General features: G+C 49.7%; 1 protein-coding gene across 3 annotated transcripts in view; it reads right to left on the reverse strand.

The window, feature by feature from the left end:
• Positions 1-19,158, reverse strand: part of DAPK1 (death associated protein kinase 1) — a 172,907-nt gene that overhangs the window by 23,911 nt on the left and 129,838 nt on the right. For all 3 annotated transcript variants that reach the window (XM_053656570.1, XM_053656568.1, XM_053656569.1), the window contains exons 14-19: positions 18,652-18,750; positions 17,234-17,332; positions 16,095-16,292; positions 14,520-14,717; positions 10,355-10,453; positions 3,267-3,344 (exon numbers count right to left, since the gene is read on the reverse strand). In XM_053656570.1, the coding sequence (XP_053512545.1) occupies positions 3,267-3,344; positions 10,355-10,453; positions 14,520-14,717; positions 16,095-16,292; positions 17,234-17,332; positions 18,652-18,750 (771 nt within the window). The remainder of the gene's footprint in view (positions 1-3,266; positions 3,345-10,354; positions 10,454-14,519; positions 14,718-16,094; positions 16,293-17,233; positions 17,333-18,651; positions 18,751-19,158) is intronic.

Below are 19,158 nucleotides of genomic sequence, written 5' to 3' on the forward strand. Positions count from 1 at the left end.
CCTCCTGAAACTAGTATTATAAATCAGATAAGAATGGGACTTGATTCGTAATGTTTGCTATTCCCGCGGTGTATGTGCTGCCACCACAGCTCATTTCAAGCCCCCAAAGTGGCGGCACTGAACATGCAAAATTGGGCAGAGAGGCTCTGGCTGCCCACAGACGGCCTCGGGGTGCACTGGGGCGGGGCGGAGCCTGCGCAGCTCAGGTCTGAGCTGGGCTCCTCCTTCCCTGACCTGACCGGCCTCGGCCACCCTCGCCCTGCCCGGTCGCACTGGCTGAACAGTTCCATCTCCCCACCGGTCCGCCCCCTGCGTCGCCTAAACATGGAAATACCCTCCTTCTCCTTGCCTGTCTTCTGCTGCCCCACGCTGGTCAACAAGATGACTTTGGTTCCACTTCAGCAACAGGAAGCCCCAGGGCTTCCCTAGCAAATGTACACTTCTAGGCCTGTCAACTGAGTAGAGGTGAGAACACAGGGAGCTTTTTTTGTGTGTGCTAATTTGGCTTATTTGCAAACCGAATAGAATGGCAGGGCCCTTTAAGGCCGGGACCCTGCTGTCCCAGACTCAGACCCCTCCCCAGGAGTGTGCTTAGCACCACAGGATGAGTCTGCAGAGGGTGGCACCACCCAGAGGGTGTCAGAAACTGTGTGGAGGTGGCTTTTTGTTTGGTTTTGGTCTCCACAATGAACGGAGGAGGGAAGCTGTCCCAGGGGAAGCTGGGGGGCCTCGAATACGGCAAGGACAGGACGTCCGCCCCATGTGACCGCACTGGAGTGCGGTTGGAAATGCTCGGCGGCCAAAGCCTCCCTTCCTAGCTCCTCAGGGAGTGACTGGGGCGGACACACACATGGGCGTCCCAGGGCCAAGCATCTGGAGCGGCATGCAGGGGGTGGGCCAGGGTTTCCTGGGGAAGCCACACAGCGGGTGAGCCCAGGGCGGAGCAGGACCACCCCTGGGTGGGGAGGAAACTCGTGGAAGACGGCTTGAGCCCCCTGGGGCCCCCAACTGCAGACGTTTCTACCTCAGGTCTGAGCCTGGGCTCTGCACTTGGTGGCATGTGCTTCACCCACTCGAGTCCGGTTTCCTGTAAGAACAAGTGAGCAGGGCGAGGAAAGTTTGTCCAGACTGGTCCGTTTCTGGAATTCCCAGAACAAAGGGCAGACGGAATCCCGCAACAGCCTGGGAGGGCTCAGTGTTCACTGGTCGCCTGCCCAGGCAGGGCCGCTGTGGCCAGTTCACAGAGTCCGAAGCACAAAGGTGTGAAAATGGACTACTCTCTCCTCCACCCCGCAAGGTCAGCTCCAAGCACTGGGGAAAAATATAGTCTCGCCTGCGTCTGGTCCCCTTGCCTCCCCCCCCCCCCCCGCCAGCAGGGACCACTGTGAAAATGCACCTTTCAGCGGCTGAGAAAGTTAGACATTCGTACCCCTCCTCCGGGCACGTTTCGACGTATACGGCAGGAACTCTGTGGCATACCCAGGCTTGTTTTGGGCAGTGCCTTTCCATTGAGCACTTAAATCCACTACGTTATTTTTTCCCTCCTGGAAATTTTGTTTTTTGAAAAACTCTCACAGGAGATTTGGAAAATCACAATAACGTGTTAAAGAAGAAAATGTTAATCACACTAGCCAAATCCCAAAACACCACTGTTCACATGTTCTTCCCAGGTATTTTAGAAAAACATTGGTGGGATTATAATGTGCACATGATTTATCTTCTGATTCAAAGCCCGGGAACATCCTAAGCATTAAACTGCTGTCACTAAAAACCTCTTTTAAGATATTGCAAAGGCTGAAAACCATTCTGCCTCACAGCTGGATGTCAGTCTGCTGTATGTCACTGTCGGTCACCTGATGGTTCTGGTTCTCATTACTGTACCACAGACGACACTGCCATCGGCACCGTCCGTATGCAGCCGGAAAAGGAAGCAGACGGAACTAGACACTGAGCTTAATGAAACCGGGGAGCATGAGCCTGCTCAGCCCCGAAGCTACAGCTTCACACCCCAGGGGGCCACACCACTGCTCCCCCAAGGGGGTTAGCACTCCTCCTCTCCCACTCTGGTACCCAGGCCTTGGGGGGCCCCACCGAGGGGAGGTGGCTTGACTCTCGAGGCCTGAGGCCTGTCGGTCTAACCACCGGGTGTGAGCCTATTCAAAGCTCACAAAAGCCTGGGAAATTCACTGGTCATTTTGGAAAAGGTTCTGGTGTTTTCTAAGCCTGAGAAAGAGAATCCCGGGGGAACAAAGAAGTTCTCGTTCTCTGTCTTGCTCAAGACCTGCGCTTGCACTGCGAACTCGCACATCCTCGCAGCCATAGCAGCCACGTGGGCCGTGGCCGTGCGGAGTCCACCCTCGGGCTGCAGGAGGGCGGCTGAACGCCGAAGCACAGCAGGGGCTGCAGCTGGAGACACATGCTGCGCTGCCTGGATGGGGACCGAGGACGCGTAGCCATGCCTGCGGCTCCCAAGGGCTAGGCTTTAATGTGAAGCGAAAATTCTGGACACTGGCTGCTGTCGTGGCCTTGCTGAGGACACAGGTGGGACAGAGGGAGATGGGACACTGGAAACCCAGGGGGCAGCTTCTATTTCCACACGAATAATCCGGTATCTTCAGTGGAACAAGCCATGTTGCCACACCACAGTCTCCTGTGCGTGGGCCCTAGGAGCGCTTCCCTTGAAATTCTGTGGAAGAGCCCGATTTCCAACTGCCACACAGCTGACATCTTTGTGCATAAACCATTTTATCCCTTTGTCTCTTTAGGATCGAGTCCCAGACACAGAGTTCCTAGCTTAAAGGGTCTGACTGTTCTGAAGTCTCTTAATACACATTGCCACGTGTGCTAGATAGTCTCACCTGCACGTACTTATTTTTGTCATGTTTCCTTAAACCTCAGAGCCATGATGCTAAACAAACCAGAGCACATGGGGTGTCTTGAGGCTCAAAGCATTGAGAAGGAAAGGGGCAGGGTCAGCATTCTCAGTTTCCCCCGACTTTATGGGGGCTGTTATTACAGGGAAGGCAGGAGGACGGAAGCCAGGCACAGCCACTGTAAAGAGGCCAGACGGTCTCCAAGTCCAAATGCAGAAGAAACAGGACAGGTAGCCAATACATTGATGCAAATTGACGTGCAAACTACAGGGCAGAGACAGTTGCCTTTTCATCCAGCCTGTGGGCCCAAAGCCTCATTCTCAGAGTCTGCAGGGGAAAAGACACATTTTCACGAGAAAACAGAATTTCAGCCCGATAAACTGAATTTCTCACCTTCCGAAGTCTTGCGAGGAGGCCTGCTACGAGTTCATGCTGTTCCGATCTAGCAAGATCCTCTGCTGTCTTTCCGTCCTGTCGGAGAAAAATGATTAGTGTCTGTGCTTCACAACTGACAGCGAGGTGTTCCACACGCCAGTCCCACCACAGGAGGCAGGGGCCAGAACAGGGGTCGGAAGCAGAGAAAGTGGACAAAAGAGCACATCCTGGCGTATTTCCCTTTCTGTGGGACCCTATTTCACTCAATTGCCCAGGAGTGGAGGAAAAGAAGTAGGAAGAAGTTGTGCATTGGTGTTTTTAAAAACATTTTATTTATTGATTGATTTTAGAGGGGGGGCGAAGAGAGAGAGAGAAACACTGGTTTGTTGTTCCACTTACTTACTCATTCATTGGTTGATTCTTACATGTGCCCTGACTGGGGACCAAACCTGTAACCTTGGTATATCAGACAATGTTCAACCAACTGAGCTACCTGGCCAGGGCCTTGCATTGGTGTTTTGAGGTCCGAGGTGAGATGTCTCAGGCCCCCAGGCTTTAATCAAACTCAGCACCTTGTTAGTGGTCAGGTTACTCAGTGAACTCTTCTCTAATTAGGCGGACAGTAAAGATTGTTGTTAGATGCCGAATTCTAATTAGTGCCAGCTAACGTCTTAAAATACTCCCATAGACAACCCTCAGCACTGACATCGTGCTGGATACTAGTAATTACTGTGCATTCAAAGAAAAGAAAGGCTTAGTTTAGCAGACAATTTTATCTAACGAATTGCAGTGAACCTAAAAGGAGGATACAGGCAAAAAAGGGGCACATGGCAAACCTGACGCGCTCAGGGGAGGCCTCCCAAACTCAGAGGGGCTAAAGTGGCCACACAGGATGGTCTGAAATGAAAACGTCCTGACAAAAAGCGAGTCACAGCAGGTAATCATGACCTAGGCCTCTGACAAAGGTCAGCTTTACCTTAACTGAGCCTGTCTGTTGTCTTTCTGCATCCGTGATGAGACACCTCCGGAGTGCCAGGGGGATACTTTTCCAGGAACCCGAGCCCAGACCCAAGAACCCTTCTTGTAATTGTTGTCGTGTTAATTGTTAACTATCCTACACCTGCCGATAGAGGAGAAGTGTGTCTGTCCTTTGTGTCTGTCTGTTTTACCTTCTATACTATCTCAGAGGGTCCCCCACTTTGCTTTCTCCTGCCTCCCTGATCTACCACCACTGGATTTCATGTAACCCCCTTACGTCTTCCCCTTTGATTCTAAATGTACAAAATAAGGTGCAAAACTGCCATTCTCCGGAGCATTTTATCAGTCGGTTGAGATGTTGCTTCCTGTCAAATCTTATCAAGTTTGACTCAAATAAACTCATTAAAATTCTTACAGGTTTGGATGCTTCTTATGTCAACAAGAAAATAAGGGTCCATGATAGTCTGTTGTTTGCTTTTTACTTAGAAAATTTCAGCCCTGGCTGGTGTGGCTCAGTGGATTGAGTGCCGGCCTGCAAGCCAAAAGGTTGCCAGTTCGATTCCTGGTCTGGGCACATGGCTGGGCTGTGGGCCAGCCCCCAGTTGAGGGCGCACAAGAGGGAACCTATCGATGTGTCTCTCACACACTGGTGTTTCTCTCTCCCTCTTCCTCCCTCTCTTCCTCTCTAAATGAATAAATAAAATCTTTAAAAAATCCATAAAGCTGCATTTTCTTCGTACTAAACGAATTCATTTGTTTCTATTTACTGAGCACCTCCTAAGAATCTGCCTGACCCAGTTCTCAGCGCTCTGTGCGTGCTGACGCGGTCACTCACTCACGGGAGGCGGGCACTGTGGCCGTTCCCGTGCCACCCGCACGGAAGACACGGAGGCTTGGGGCTGTCCTGCTGCAGTTCTAGAACTCACTGTAAATTTAAAAGCAGAAATGATGAGGAGGAATTTCCACAGCAGTAAAGGCTATGTTTAAATTTCTTTTTCTTCTAATCCTCACCCAAGAATGTTTTTTCATCGATTTTAGAGAAAGGGGAAAACGGGGAAGGAAGAGAAAGAGACAGAAACACTGATGTGAGAGAGAAACATCAACTGACTGCATACTGTACGCACCCCACCAGGGATCGAACCCACAGCCTAGGTATGTGCCTCGACAGGGCATCGAACCTGCCACATCTGGGTGTAGGGAAGAGGCTCCAACCAACTGAGCCACCTGGCCGAGGGCTAAAAGCAATGTTTTTAAATAAGAAGAATAAGAAGCCTTTTGGCGTATCTTTCAATGTTTATCAGTAACCAAGTCCCATTCCCACGGAAGCTGAGAAATGCCCAGATTTGTCTGAGAGCCACCCTCCGAGCCATGTGTGGGGTCCCATGAGACCAGCGTCTCTCAGCCTTGGTGTGTGGCTGATGTGGCAGGTGGGGTCACTCAGTGCTCTGGGGGCTGCCCGTGCACTGCGAGACCTTTAGCAGCATCTGTCCGTAGCCTCTATCACTAGATGCCAGCAGCACCCCCCTCCCCCCACTCGCGACAGCCCATGCTGTCCCCAGCCACTGCCCCATGTTCTCTGGGGGTGTGAGAACTGGCTAAAGCTGGCAGCTCAGAAGGGGTCCCCGGGGGGAGGTGCACTTTACAGCTGAGTGCCATCTCTCTCCGCTCCCTTAGTCCCGAGAAGTGTCCAGTGGACAGGCAGGGGCTTCCAGTTTGCTCTGGGGGGCCACTAGGTATCCTGTGAGGCACCATGTCCCCAACCAGAGACTGATGCCAGAGTGTCTAGATCCCTGACTGACGTGACAAGAAAAAGATTCGGCCCAGCGGTTCCCGAGCCCCACTGCCCACTGGACTCAGTGGGGTTCTTGACCACTGCCTGGCTCTGGTCGGACACCCTGCTTCCTCCATCCCGCTGGGTGAGACCCGGCAGTCGGGGTTCTGAGCACTGTCAGGCGGTTTTATTGTGCAGGAGAGTCCGGGGACACTGTTTTAGAAACCTGACCCTCGACTTAAATTTTCTTTCTTTTGGTGTGTCTGCCACCACCTTCATCTCTGTGGAATTCTCAGCTCCACCTACAAGACAGGCTGAGGGTGTTCCGTGACAAACCTCACTGTCCACCAGGCAGCCGCTCAGCGGACAGAAAAACAATCCTGAGCAACAGTCCTTTCACTTGCACAGAACTTTACACTTTGCAAAACATAGGACTCCAAAGGACATTCTTCAGGCTTCCAAGAGAAATGCCTGCCGGTGCCGACCTTGGAGTTAGAAGGACCCGGGTTGAGTCCTGACCGCACCTCACCAGCTGTGTGGGTGGTCACCCGGGGTCCCAGAATCCGGGTTCCTTTATCTGCAACTTGGGAAGAGACAGCCACTCCGCACAGGTTCACAGCAGACTGGAGAAACCCCACTGGAAAGAGCCACCAAAGTGCCAGGCACGGGAAAGCCAGCAGGGGTAGTTATTCATGAAAAGGCTGGAGATTCTTCTAAATTCCCTGGTTTCTGTCCAGGGGGGAAAGGGGCAGGAAGTGGATCTCTGCCCAGGGAGTCAGTGCCCCTGAGCAAGGTGCTGCAGCCTGGCTGGAGGAGGGAGAGAAGACAAGAACAAGGAGAGGACAGCCCTGTGGAGGACTTTTTCAAGTAATCCTGGCTGAGAGCAGATGGGAGGGGAACGCTAACACTAGAGGGCGCTGCAAGGTCCAGGGCTCGGGGGAAGGATGGGAAGAGTGGCTCCTGCTCAGGCAGTGAGGAGAGGGCCCTGCAGAGGGAACAGCTTGCTCTGTGCTGTGCCCACACGTGGCTACTCAGTGCTGGACTGGCGGCCAAGGTAAGATGTGCTCTGGGTGTAAAACGCACACAAAATTTTGTTTTTTCACCTTAAATCTTTTTTTTTTTAATTGATTTTGGAGAAAGAGAAGGGAGAGAGAGAGAAAAAACCCACTGATTTGTTGTTCCACTTATTTATGCATTCATTGGTTGATTCTTGTATGTGCCCTGATTGGGGACTGAACCCCAAAATGTGGCGTTTTGGGCTGATGCTCTAACCCACCGAGCTACCCTGCCAGGGCACACACTGGATTTTAAAGAGCACAAATCGAGTAATACAAAATATGTCAATAATTTTAAAATACTGACTACAGGTTGAAGTGATAACATTTTACATATCTTGTGCTAAATAAAATACATCACTAAAGTTGGTTTCCTCTTTTCCCTTTCAGACGTGGCCACTGGAATAGTGAGGATGACATATGTGGTAGGTGTCACTGTCCCGTTGGAGCTGTCTTCAGCAGGCAGCGCGGTGTCTCAAGGACCACACCACCTCCTGCTCGAAACCCTGATGAAGCCACAAGTGTTAGAAGCTGTAGCAAATTCCCCAACGGGGTAGCTCAGTTGGTTGGAGTGTCATTCTGTACACCAAAGGGCTGAGGGTTCGATGCTCAGTCAAGGCACGTACCTAGGTGGCGGGTTCCCTCACTGATAGGATGGGATGCAAAGACTGATGTTTCTCTCTCCTACTGATCTTTCCCTGTCTCTCTCTATCCCTTCCTGTCTCTTTAAAAGCCATAAAATCATGTCCTTGGGTGAGGATTAAAAATAAAGCCTACAGCAAGTTTTCCAGAAGATCTAGCTAGGATAATTAACGAAGGTGGCTCCCCTACACAACAGATGTCCAGTGTAGATGAAACAACTTTGTATGGGAAGAAGATGCCATCTAGGGCTCTCTGAGCCAGAGAGAAGTCAATGCCTGGCTTCAAAGCTTCCAAGGGCAGGCGGGTTCCTTTGTTGGGGCCTAATGTAGTTGGTGACTTTAGGTTGACACCAGTGCTCATTCACCATTCTGACAACCCCAGGGCTCTTTAGCCTTATGCGAGTCTACTGGGCCTGGGCTCTAAGAACAGAACTACAAAGCGTGGGTGGCAGCACATCTCTTTACAACCCAGTTTGAAGCCCACTGGTTGATGCCTGTAGCTTAGACAAAAGATTCCTTCCAAAATGTGACTGCTCATTGACAATGCACCTGGTCCCCCAAGAGCTCTGATGGAAATGTACAAGATTAATGCTGTTTCACGCCTGCTACCCCAGCATTCATTCTTCCTGTGGCCCATGGATCAGTGGGTTTAATGGTTTTAATCAGTGGGTTTAAAACAGTGAGCTTAATATTTAAGTCTTATTATTTAAGAAATACATTTCAAAATGGTATAGCTGCATAGTGATTCCACTGATGGATCTGGGCAAAGTAAATTGAAAACCTTCTGGAAAGGATTCCCCATTCTGGATGCTGCTAAGAATATGTGTAATTCATAGGAAGAAGTCAAAATACCAACATCAACAAGGGTTTGGAAGAAATTGATTTCGACCCTCTTGGATGATTTGAGGGGTTCAAGAAGACTTCGGCCGAGGAAGTAACTGCGGGTGTGGTAGAAATAGCGAGGGAACTAGAATTAGAAGCAGGGCCTGAAGACGGGACTGAACTGCCGCCCTCTCAGGAGGAAATGAACGGATGAGGAGTGACTGCTCGCTGATGGTCAAGGAAACTGGTCTCGTGAGAGGAAATCTACTGCTGGTGAGGACGCCATGAAGTGTTCGAACGACCACAAAGGATTTAGAATACCCCATAGACTTAGCTGACAAAGCCGTGCCAGGGTCTAGAGGATTAGCTCCAATGTTGAAAGAGGTTCTACTGTGGGTAAAACGCTATGAAGCGGCATCGCACGCTGCACGGAGATTGTGACAGGAGGAGTCGTTCCACGCAGCCAGCTTCACGGCTGTCTCACTTTAAGAAGCTACCACGGCGGACCCCGACCTTCAGCAGCCACCCCCTGACTGGGCAGCAGCCATCAACTTCGAGGCAAGACCCTGCACGGCAAACAGGTTGCCAACTCTCTGGAAGCCCAGATAACAGCAAGCATGTTTTAGCAATAAAGGCTTTTGATTAAACTACGTACACTGTGTTTCGTAGACATAATGTCATTGCACACTTAATAGACTACAGTGTAGTCTAAACACAATTTTTATCTGCAGCAGAAAGCCAAAAAATTTGTGTGACTTGCTTTACTGTGTTTGCTTTATTGCTGTGGTCTGGAACCGAACCTGCAACCTCTCTGAGGCATGTCTGCGCCCTAGACCGGAGGTCAGCAGACACTTTCTGTAAAAGGCCAGGCAGCAGATATTTTGGATTCCGTGGGCCATCGGGTCTCTGTTGCAACTGTTCACCTCCGCCCTTGAAGTGTGGAGGCAGCCATAGGCAATACAAACACAACAAGCATGGCTGTGTCCCGATAAAACCTCACTTACAGAACTGGGCAGCAGCTGGATTTGGCCCGTGGACCAAAGTTTGTCAACCTTTTTATGATTCCAAGAAATGACGCCCTCCTTCCAGCCTCAACGCCCTGATTTCCTCCAGGTCAGTTGCCATATTTTAAAACTCCGATGGATTTCCATAGAAAAAGATTTTATGTCAGCAAAGCGCTAGTGGGTTTTAGGAATCTCCCACGTAAGAGGATGGAGGCTCAGCCCACTGTCAGGCAGAAACAACAAATGATAACACACCACAGTGAGTGATGACAGCCTTATCTCATTAGCTGACGTGTTTTCTGCTTTGGAATTTCATGAAATGTGAATCAAAGGGCTTCCTCTGCAGGGAGGTACCTGGCCTGGAATGAGCAGTGGGGAGTAAGGGCAGGGCAACTGGGAAATCGCACTCAAAAATAACTTGCAGGCCTAACAGCAAAGCTAGATTTTAAATAAGAGACAGAAGCTCTTATCTACTCTTGCCCCCATACCCAGGACCTGCCCCCACCTCACTCCTCCTTCTCCGCACCCTCCACCGCCCACAGCGCCTCCAGGCGCAAAGGGGGAGCATTTAGGAAAGGAGAACACACGCATCTAATAAAACAGGCAAGTTGCAGTTGCATAACACGGGGAACAAAAGGCCAGGCCAGTGGGAGACAGCAGGCATTCCTGGCAGCGCGGGCCTGGAGAGGAGGAGCAGCGGCAGCCGGATAGCGCCCTGGGTCCGTGTGGGCGGATGGGCACCGCGCTGCGGCGGCGGAGCGCGGTTGGCAACGGCACCGGTCCCCTTCGGCCTCAGACGTTTTCAATCGCTTTTTCCTGGGAGGAGGCTACTCACCGAGGTCAGAGCCTCCACGTTGGCGCCTGCCAGGCAGAGGTAGCGGACCACGTCGAGAATCCCGTTGTTGGCTGCAAGGTGTAGAGGTGTTCGTCCATACTGGAGGAGACAAAAAGAGAGAGAGTCCCAAGAGAGTCCTTCTCACGATCGTGCCTGAGGCTAACGGTTACGGAGTCTACCCCACGGGCCAGCAGTGTGTGGGGAATCTGGGAAAGAAAGGGGAGGCGTGGGCCGCCTTCTCTAGAACCTCGCTGTCTCCTGAGGGAGGCAAGCCAAGCAGAATGTTCTCCAGTATTTTTCAGTTAAAAGATGCAAGAGTGGGAGGCTTATCATAAGGTAATTAAGTCTCTTGCTGTGCTGTCATAAGGAGGTTTGAGTCAGGGCTACGGGCTGGCCCCAAGGTTCCAGAATGATCTGCACCACGGTTCACATTTAGACACAGCAATAGGAGGGAGGGACGGAAGGACAGCCGTTGAAGATGCTCGAATGAGGTGAAACTCCAAGGCCATGCCCACCTTTGTTGTTATGGTTCCCAAATTGTGTGCCAAGGCACCTCCGGGCACTGCAGGCAAGTCACAGGGGCATGACAGATGTCTTAAATTTCTGGTGCAAGGCAGGTTCAGACACCAGGTCAACTACGAGCTGCAGGTGGTCTAGAGCACCGACATTAGATCGCACCGTCTTCCCCTCAGGGGCAGCCTGTCTGCACAGTGGGGGTTTGGCGGTCGCTGGGATGAGAGCAAGGATCCTGAGAAAATGAATGGAGAACAAGCAGCTGGGCTGCGTATTCAGTCTGAACCCAAGGTCTGCGGACCAGTGAGGTGCCAGTGAGCACACACTCCCCATTTCTACCGACTTGTCGTTATGTAAGAATGAAATTAAAGTATTAATTTTCTTGCAATTTATGTGGATCATTTATTGCAGCAGCTACTACTTTGTTAGGTTATAAATACTCACTAAGTTGCTCAGACTGAGCTGCTTAATAAACAGAGCTGTTAGTTATTTCTTTTGCCCTGGGGGAACCACGAAAAAATTACTCAGACACGACAAATGCTGGGAATGAAGAAAGTTTGGGTGTCTGTCTTACGCTGTTTATTTGCCAGTATAGGCTTTTTGTTATGAAGTTCACGCAGGTTCACTTAAAACATCCAAATGGCACAGAAGGATACATGGTAGAATGAGGGGGGGAAGTCCAACTCCCCCGTGCTCCCCTCCCCCCAAGGTCCTCCGACTCAACGAGCCGTACTTAGCACTTTGGGGCATTTCCTCCCAAGCTTTTATCTATGAATCCATAAAAGGAGATAATGGAAAACTCAAGACGTAATCATATTCCACGTTCTACTCTGTCATTTGTGTCATTTGCCTCGCAATAGACTGTGGACGCTTTTCCACGTCTGTAACAAAATTGACCATGTTCTCTCAGATACCTGAGTAAGGCCCACTATACAGATGTGTCCTAGCTCTTCAGCGCCCGCCGAGGTTGGCCACTTTGGGTGGTTTCATTTCCTGTCATTATAAATAATTCTGCGAGGAGTGTCCATATTTATGTTTTGCCTACTGTCACCTTCCAGAGTGACTTAGAAAGCAGACACTGAGCTTTCAGATGCCCTGCACCACTTGTCAGCTGTGGGGGCACCCAGACAGCCCCCACACATTCACACACGCCTCCCTCTGTCTGCAGTAGTTTCTTCATCTGTCAAAACCCCAATTATTTTAAACAGTTTGAGCCTCTGAAGAGCTTCCCCTAGTTTCTCTACTGTCCGGATGTCGGCATTTCCACGGCACCTGTGCGCCTGCCACAGCTGTGATTGCGACATGAAACTGTTACATTGAGAAGCAGCCGGAAGGCAAGGACCATCCACTCTGCTGTCCACAGGCTCCTTCCACAGGCGTGGCACCGTGCTGTTGGGGAGGGCGCGAATGCCTGTCTCCTGCTCCTGGAGGTACACGTGTGTGCGTCTGTGTGTGTGTGCATCTGTGTGTACATGCATCTGTGTGTACATGTACTTGTGTCCAACACTCTCTCTTTCTCTATCCTCACTGATGAGAAGCGTCAACACAAAAAGAACAGAGGGTGAAGGGCTGTGTGTTCCGCATCAGCATCATCTATTTCTTCTCCTTTCACATGTCCCCTAACACGGCCAAGTGCAATAGCCACTCTCCTGATTTTCATACGAGACAAGGGGAGACTGAGCAAGGTCTGTTACACTGCAAAGAGTGGCCGAGATAGGGACAAGTTGTGTCGCATCCCGGTGACGGGGTAGGATCCGAATGGCCACTTTTCTCTGGGGGAGTTGGATCCGGGTGAGGAGAAAGCACACCACGGCAGGAGGGGCAGTGAGCCACCCACAGGGTGTAGGCTGTTGCTGTGGGGGTTACTAGGGAGAGTCCAGGTAAACCCTGCTGTGCTTTCTGGGGGAAGAATGTCTTCCTCCCCACTTTTCTTCACATCCTTTAAGTTCCTGTAGAACCCGTTATCTTTCCAAACAACGACAAGAAAAAAGCTGACACTGACCCCTCCGCAGCAGGTGAGAGCCCCATGGAGTTGCTGGGGCTGAGCCTCTGAGCGCTGAGGGCAACCTGGGGGGCTCGTCCGAGGTCCGAGCACCCAGAGCTGCCTATCAGCTGCCTGCTGCTGCTCCAGGTAGGTTCTGAAGAACAGCCTCAACTTTGCTGCTGGTTCCAAGAGTGAGCCAGCTGAAATTGTGAAACTAATGAGTTTTCCTCCGGCTGAGCTCACCTCAATGACAAATTGTCTATTGAATGCCCTCTGCGTCCATCTACAGTATCAAAAATGTCCAGGCTGCCTAATAAGTTCAATAATGAAAAAAAAGTGGACGCCTTTCCATGCAATGAGCCAGTAGTTTTTAAACATGGAAGGCCAGGCCTGTGCTGCGGGGTGTGTTAGCATATTTAACAAGCGCACTTTCTCAGGCAGGCGTGGGGAGAACGCCCAGTCCCTTCTTTAGGTTGTCGGGAAACAGTGTGAGACACGGCGCCCCTTCACCTCAGCAGCCTGTACAGTGGCCAAGCCTAACGGTATTCAACACAGTGAGGTGATGTTCCTCAAAGCCCCTTTTTATTCATTTAGACTCCTAGGAGGAAAGTCAAGCTCTTGATGCTTCTTAATACTATGTTTGGCTTTCCCCTTAAGCCACTTACATAACTGACTTGGCAAGATTAGAATGGGATAAACTACGAAAGCAACCAGCAGCTAATGGCTAAGACCAGGGATGTTGCTATTCCCATTTCTAGAATGCAAAGATTACCAATTTCAATTTCCATTACAACTAATCACGTAATATGCAACAGGAATAATTTTTCGATACATGTAAAATTTTCCAGCTGTTTCAGATATTAATTCTTTTACCTCAAACGAATCATCATAAATTAAATTTTGCCAGGATCATGCCTGCCATTTATTATAAACTTTTCCCACAATTACTAAAAATGATGTTACTTGGACTTTGTTTTTAACACAATCGTTATAGAACAGTGAGTGCCTTCCACTCAGTTGTGGGGTCAAATCCACACACACAATCGACAGTTTCATCTTGTTTGGTGATGAAAAGCTAGATGGTATTCAGGGAAAAGCAAGGTATTAGCTAACACGTAGAAGTCAACATAATGAGATTTAAAAAGAAAATCAACCTGGGAACATGGAGTTATTTATTTTCATTTTTTTTATTCCCCAACTAATAGGATACTCTTGGTCTTATAAAATGTACTTAGCACAGAAAAGGTATAATAAACTTTGGACCATACACCTCTCAGTGGGGGAGAGCTAAGAAGAGAAATCTGGTCCCAGGAATCTCAGTCAGACTGTCGCTCACTGGGTGCTTCCTGCAGACCTGGAGCTCCAGAAAGAGGCCTGATTTGTACCAGGTCCTCTGATTCCTCTCCAGGTGGGTGGTGTCTGTCTGTCAATACCCGTAAGTAGTAAACCAGACCAGGTAGGAAGCATTTATGAATGCTATCATCTGCTCTTACAAAATTCACAAGTCCTATGTAAGATCCAACCTAAAGTGGAGAGCCCTGTGCAAAAGAACAGGTCCACGTGGGTGACACTGACTGAACAATGACGAGGTGCAAAGAGAAACTTGGACAAATCCAGAGGCAGGTCAACAGCCACTGGCCCTTCAGGGACCTTTCCCTCTGGCTTTACCTTGTTTGAGAGGTCCAGACTGCACTTGGCTTCACAGAGGGCCACCACAATAGGCACATTGCCATCTTTGCAGGCCACGTGGAGGGGGGTGTTGCCGTGCCTGTCCTGGAAATCGACGAAGCACCCCTGGCCGATGAGAGTCTGGATGACCTCCATCTGACACCGTCTCACGGCCAGGTGGAGAGCGATGTGTCCGTCCTGCAACAACAGAACGGCGGTGATGAGTACGCCCACTTAGCACCTGGCCTTTCCAACTGCCACCGGGCCAGGTTTAACTGGCACCAGGATCCCTAGCTCAAAGCCCGAAGGAGGATGAGAGACCATGAGCTTTGCTCCTGGGTGTGGCAGGGAGAGGCCCCACACACTCCACTCTGAACGGTCAGACTATGCTCACCATCAGCACGACTGATCTAGGCTTGGCCAGTACATCGGACCAAAAGACTGGACACTTGTTTTTGTCTCTGAACATACAGACTTGAGGAATTGTTGGAACTCCAATGGTCTGTTTTATCCAGCAAGTGAAAAATACTTTTCAAAACATTTGGTCAGCCACCTTTACACCAGGAGAAACTGAGAAAGTGACATGAAGTAATTTGCTCGAGGGCTGTTGTACACATGAAAAGCAAATGCAACACACTTAACCTCTGTGACTCACTGAAGACCAGCCTGAGACTTCCTTCTGGCTACTACAGAATCCCTGGTGAGCAGCTGGGTTGAGTTCCAGGAGCTGGGAAGGGGGTTGGGAACATTTCTATAAGTTATCTGTCGTAGGGTTTCTTAATCTCGGCGTATTGACATTTCAGTCCTGTCCTGGGGGACTGCAGATTACAAGCAGCACCACTGGTCTTTACCTACTAGATGCCAATAGTAATGCCCACCCATGGGGCAACGACGAATAACTGTCCCCAGCCATTACCAAATGACCCCTGGGGACAAGGTTGCGCCTGGTTGAGAACCGTTTTCTGTACCAGGAGGTTTAGAAACTGCCATTTGTGGAAGAAAATACTCCACAAATGGCAGTTTCTACATTAACCACAGTGTCCAAATCGAACTGTATATGGCAACATCACAGCCTCGTTTTACGTACAAGTTAACAACAAACATACCTTAAGTTGAATTTGTTTAATTAAAAAAGGAACACCTGGTCTAGAACAGAGAAATAAGAGTGGTTTATTGTCTTGCTACAAAATAGCAGGTGATGAAAACAAATAAAAACCACCTATTTTTTTTGTTCATCTACCAAGTAAAGTGTGTTGCCAATTTCAGTCCTAAATGAGGATTGTCATGGGCTCAGCAATCATTACTGTACCTGTTCCAAGCTAAAAAGGCTAAAGATAAAGGAGACCCGAGTAATCTGGTCACTTCCTAAATTTTGTCACATGCCACAAATAAATATTCATTATTAAACAGAATCTAGGAAAGTTCACAGAATCTTTGGAACAGAGAAGAGAAAGGGCAATTACAACTTGCCGCGTTCGAGTTCATTTTAGACAAACTCACTGAGGCCCTGCAGTGCCTCCAGCCCCCCTGCCCCCGCCCATCTCAGTGAGTCTGACACCCGCACCCACAAAGCACCTTGTCCGAGGCATTGAGGTCGGCTCCGTGTTCAGCCAGACACTCCACGATGTCGTGGTAGCCTCTGGCGGAGGCTGTCAGGAGGGGCGTCTCTCCTTCTCTGTTCTTAACGTTCACGTTGCAGCCGGCTTCGCACAGGGCTTTGGCCACAGCGTAATAGCCGTGCCAGGCAGCACAGTGCAGAGGGGTTTCTTCTTCCTGGCCGAGGAGACAAGTGTGCAGAGCAGGAGATGGCAGTCGCATGAAAGAAAGCACAGGCATGGTGAGAGTCCCTGCTGAATTCGGCAGCACAGTCAAGGCAACGGAGAGCAAGTGCTAGCAGCTGCTGGGGTGAGACATTATCCTGAAATAATAGACACCGGCCTCTCCTTCATTAGTTTTCTTTCCTCAGTACTTGTGTGTCAGACGGATTTGGCATTCTCAGCATATGAGTGGCAACTGACTTTTGGGAACCCACTGGAATCAACAGCTCAGCTCTTTTGAACAATACAGGCCCGGGGTAGGTGAATTTTTAGCATCTTTCTTATAAAAATGCCTACGTCCACTTTATCTGAGATTACTAACAGGAGAGACTTCTTCAGACAAGAATGCTTCTAACAATCTTGACTCCCCCCCGTCTCTGCCATGCATACAACACAGGGATGAGTCACATAAGTGTGTTATTGCTGTGGCAAATGGAATGACCATGCTCTAATAAGTAGGGGCTTGCCGTGAGGGCTACAGGGTTGCAGAGCTATGTGTTCATGGTTGACATCATTAGACACACATGTCTGTCCATGAGAGGCCAGTCTGGTGTGCTGGTCACTGCCAGGGCCTCTGGAACCAGACAGTGTGCTTTTGAACTCTAAACACCAGCTTTGCCACTTAGGAGCTGTACGAACTTGGGCAAGACACTGAACCTCTCCCGGCCTCAGTTTCCTCTTCTGTAAAATGAGAATGATAGTAACAGTAACCCACCTCATAGGGTTGTCCACGGGATTAAATAAGTGAATGTTAATAGTGCTGCCATCAGAGACCCTGCCCTCCGGAATCTAAGCAGAAACTCGGAGAAAACTCAGAGGACTGGGCCACGTCACTGTCTGCCTGGACACCCACACAGAGAGCAGAAGGGAGAGAGGACGGCAGCCACCAAGACGCACCTTGTCCTGGAAATTGGGATTGGAGCCGAAGCTGCACAGTAACTGAACCACGTCGGCGTGGCCGTAGCGAGCCGCCACGTGAAGGGCTGTCTCTCCAGACTGCAAAAGAAATAGCAATTAAAAAAAAAAAAAAAAAAAAAAAGAAACAGCGGGCTGTGGGGACCAGAAAGCACAGGCTGGAGGCCCGCTCCGCACACGCCTGGCTGCATGTCCTCCGCCCGGGGGGTGCCCACCCCGCTCCGCCCAGATGCCCCTCTGGTGACAGGGCCAGGGACCCCGGTGTGGAGTGCCCACCGCGTGGCCAGAGGCAAACCCACACACCTGCTCCTCCTGTTTGTCATAACCCCCCAGGGGAGACTGTTTTCCCTGGTCTGTGATGGCTGTTTTCAGACTTCTTTATCTACTGGTGCTCTACGTGATTTCTTTAAACACAAAACTCCCTTTTTTTTAACAACAGGTTCAAATATCACCTGGCAGATATTTCAATATATAGTTTCATTTACTAACACATTTCAGATTTCACTGTCTAAATTTAGATGCTCATTTCTTATATTCTCAGAGATTTTAAAACATCATTATTCAGCCCGTACAATAATTTTCAGTGCATTCGTAACAGACGCAACTTCCTTACGGTGTTTTCTTTATATCTGCCAAAAAATCGCCAGAGTAAACTGATAAAAACAAAGCAAAACGAGACACTTCATTGCCACCTGAAACTGCCTTAATAACTTCATGTGTCTTTGATACGAGTGTCATTTTCAGACACGGTGCCAGGCACGATCCACACTATGCGTGTGAGAGCTCTGACCGAACCTGACGCACATTCCGCAGCTGTGAGAGGCAGAGAAGGGCTGCTCGGGAATCCACAGTGGACTCGGAGGCAGGACTCCGAGGTGCAGGTGCAGGGCTGTGGGACGGACTGAATGAAACGTGAGTGTGAAAGGGAGGCACCTGGCGAAGTCAATAATTTTTATAACGTCTTTGCCCCCCAAAGCCTTACTTTACATACAGGTCATTAATCCTTCTAGTGTCAGTGACCAGAAGGGCAGCACGGCCAGACACTTCAACAGTGAAGAGACTGGTAAAGGGACACAACCATGGGGAGTCAGTGCGAGGATCAAGACTCGGGGCTCTGTCTGGTTCTCTTTCTACCAGAACTTTGAGTTTTCACGTTAGTCATGCAAGGCGATTCACTGCTTCCATGTTATGGCAACTACCCAGCAGATTTCAGCTAAAAGCAGATTTTAATATTAGATCAAGCCAACAGGAAAAACACATTTCTAGATTAAATTCTCTGTAGGAAGGTTTTAGTCCGAAATCCTTGTTCACTGGGTCCTGACATGCGTGCCAGGCCGATACTCAAACGCAGCCTTTATGACCTCCTCCCGTCCCCACGAAGAGGTGTGATGTGGCCTTACCTTGTCTTTAACGTCCAAAGGGCATTTGTTCCCATGGAGAAATTTCAAGGTATCTACGTGGCCATGGCGAGAGGCCCAGTAGATGGCATTGGATCCGCCCTGTACAAAACCAACGTGCGGTCACATTTCCAGAGAGCTGACGGATCTGAATGCGCGTCACTCAGCCACACTCTAGTCCCCTTCCTACCCGATGGCAAACTCCCGAGAAGCAACTTCCATGAGGAATAATGCCCCCATTTCATTTTTTAATTTTTGCATAGGGACCGAGGGGATGTAAGATGCTAGCACTCCAGGGAGCTGGGGGAAGGGAAAAGGAACCTCTGTGTATTATCTTGGCAGACTTTTTGAGTGGTGAATCTCAAATTATTTCAAAATAAAAATAAAATTTATTTTTTTCTTAAAAATTTTATTTGCTTCTGGTTAGAACTTCTGGTTAGAATTCCCTGCACTGTCAAGGGCCAGCTCTAGTCCTTCGACAGTTCTATTAAAGTCTATGAAGCTGATGAC

The sequence above is a fragment of the Artibeus jamaicensis genome, unplaced genomic scaffold (genome assembly GCF_021234435.1).
Source record: "Artibeus jamaicensis isolate MK-2021 breed Jamaican fruit bat unplaced genomic scaffold, CSHL_Jam_final scaffold_1964, whole genome shotgun sequence".
Taxonomy (NCBI): domain Eukaryota; kingdom Metazoa; phylum Chordata; class Mammalia; order Chiroptera; family Phyllostomidae; genus Artibeus; species Artibeus jamaicensis.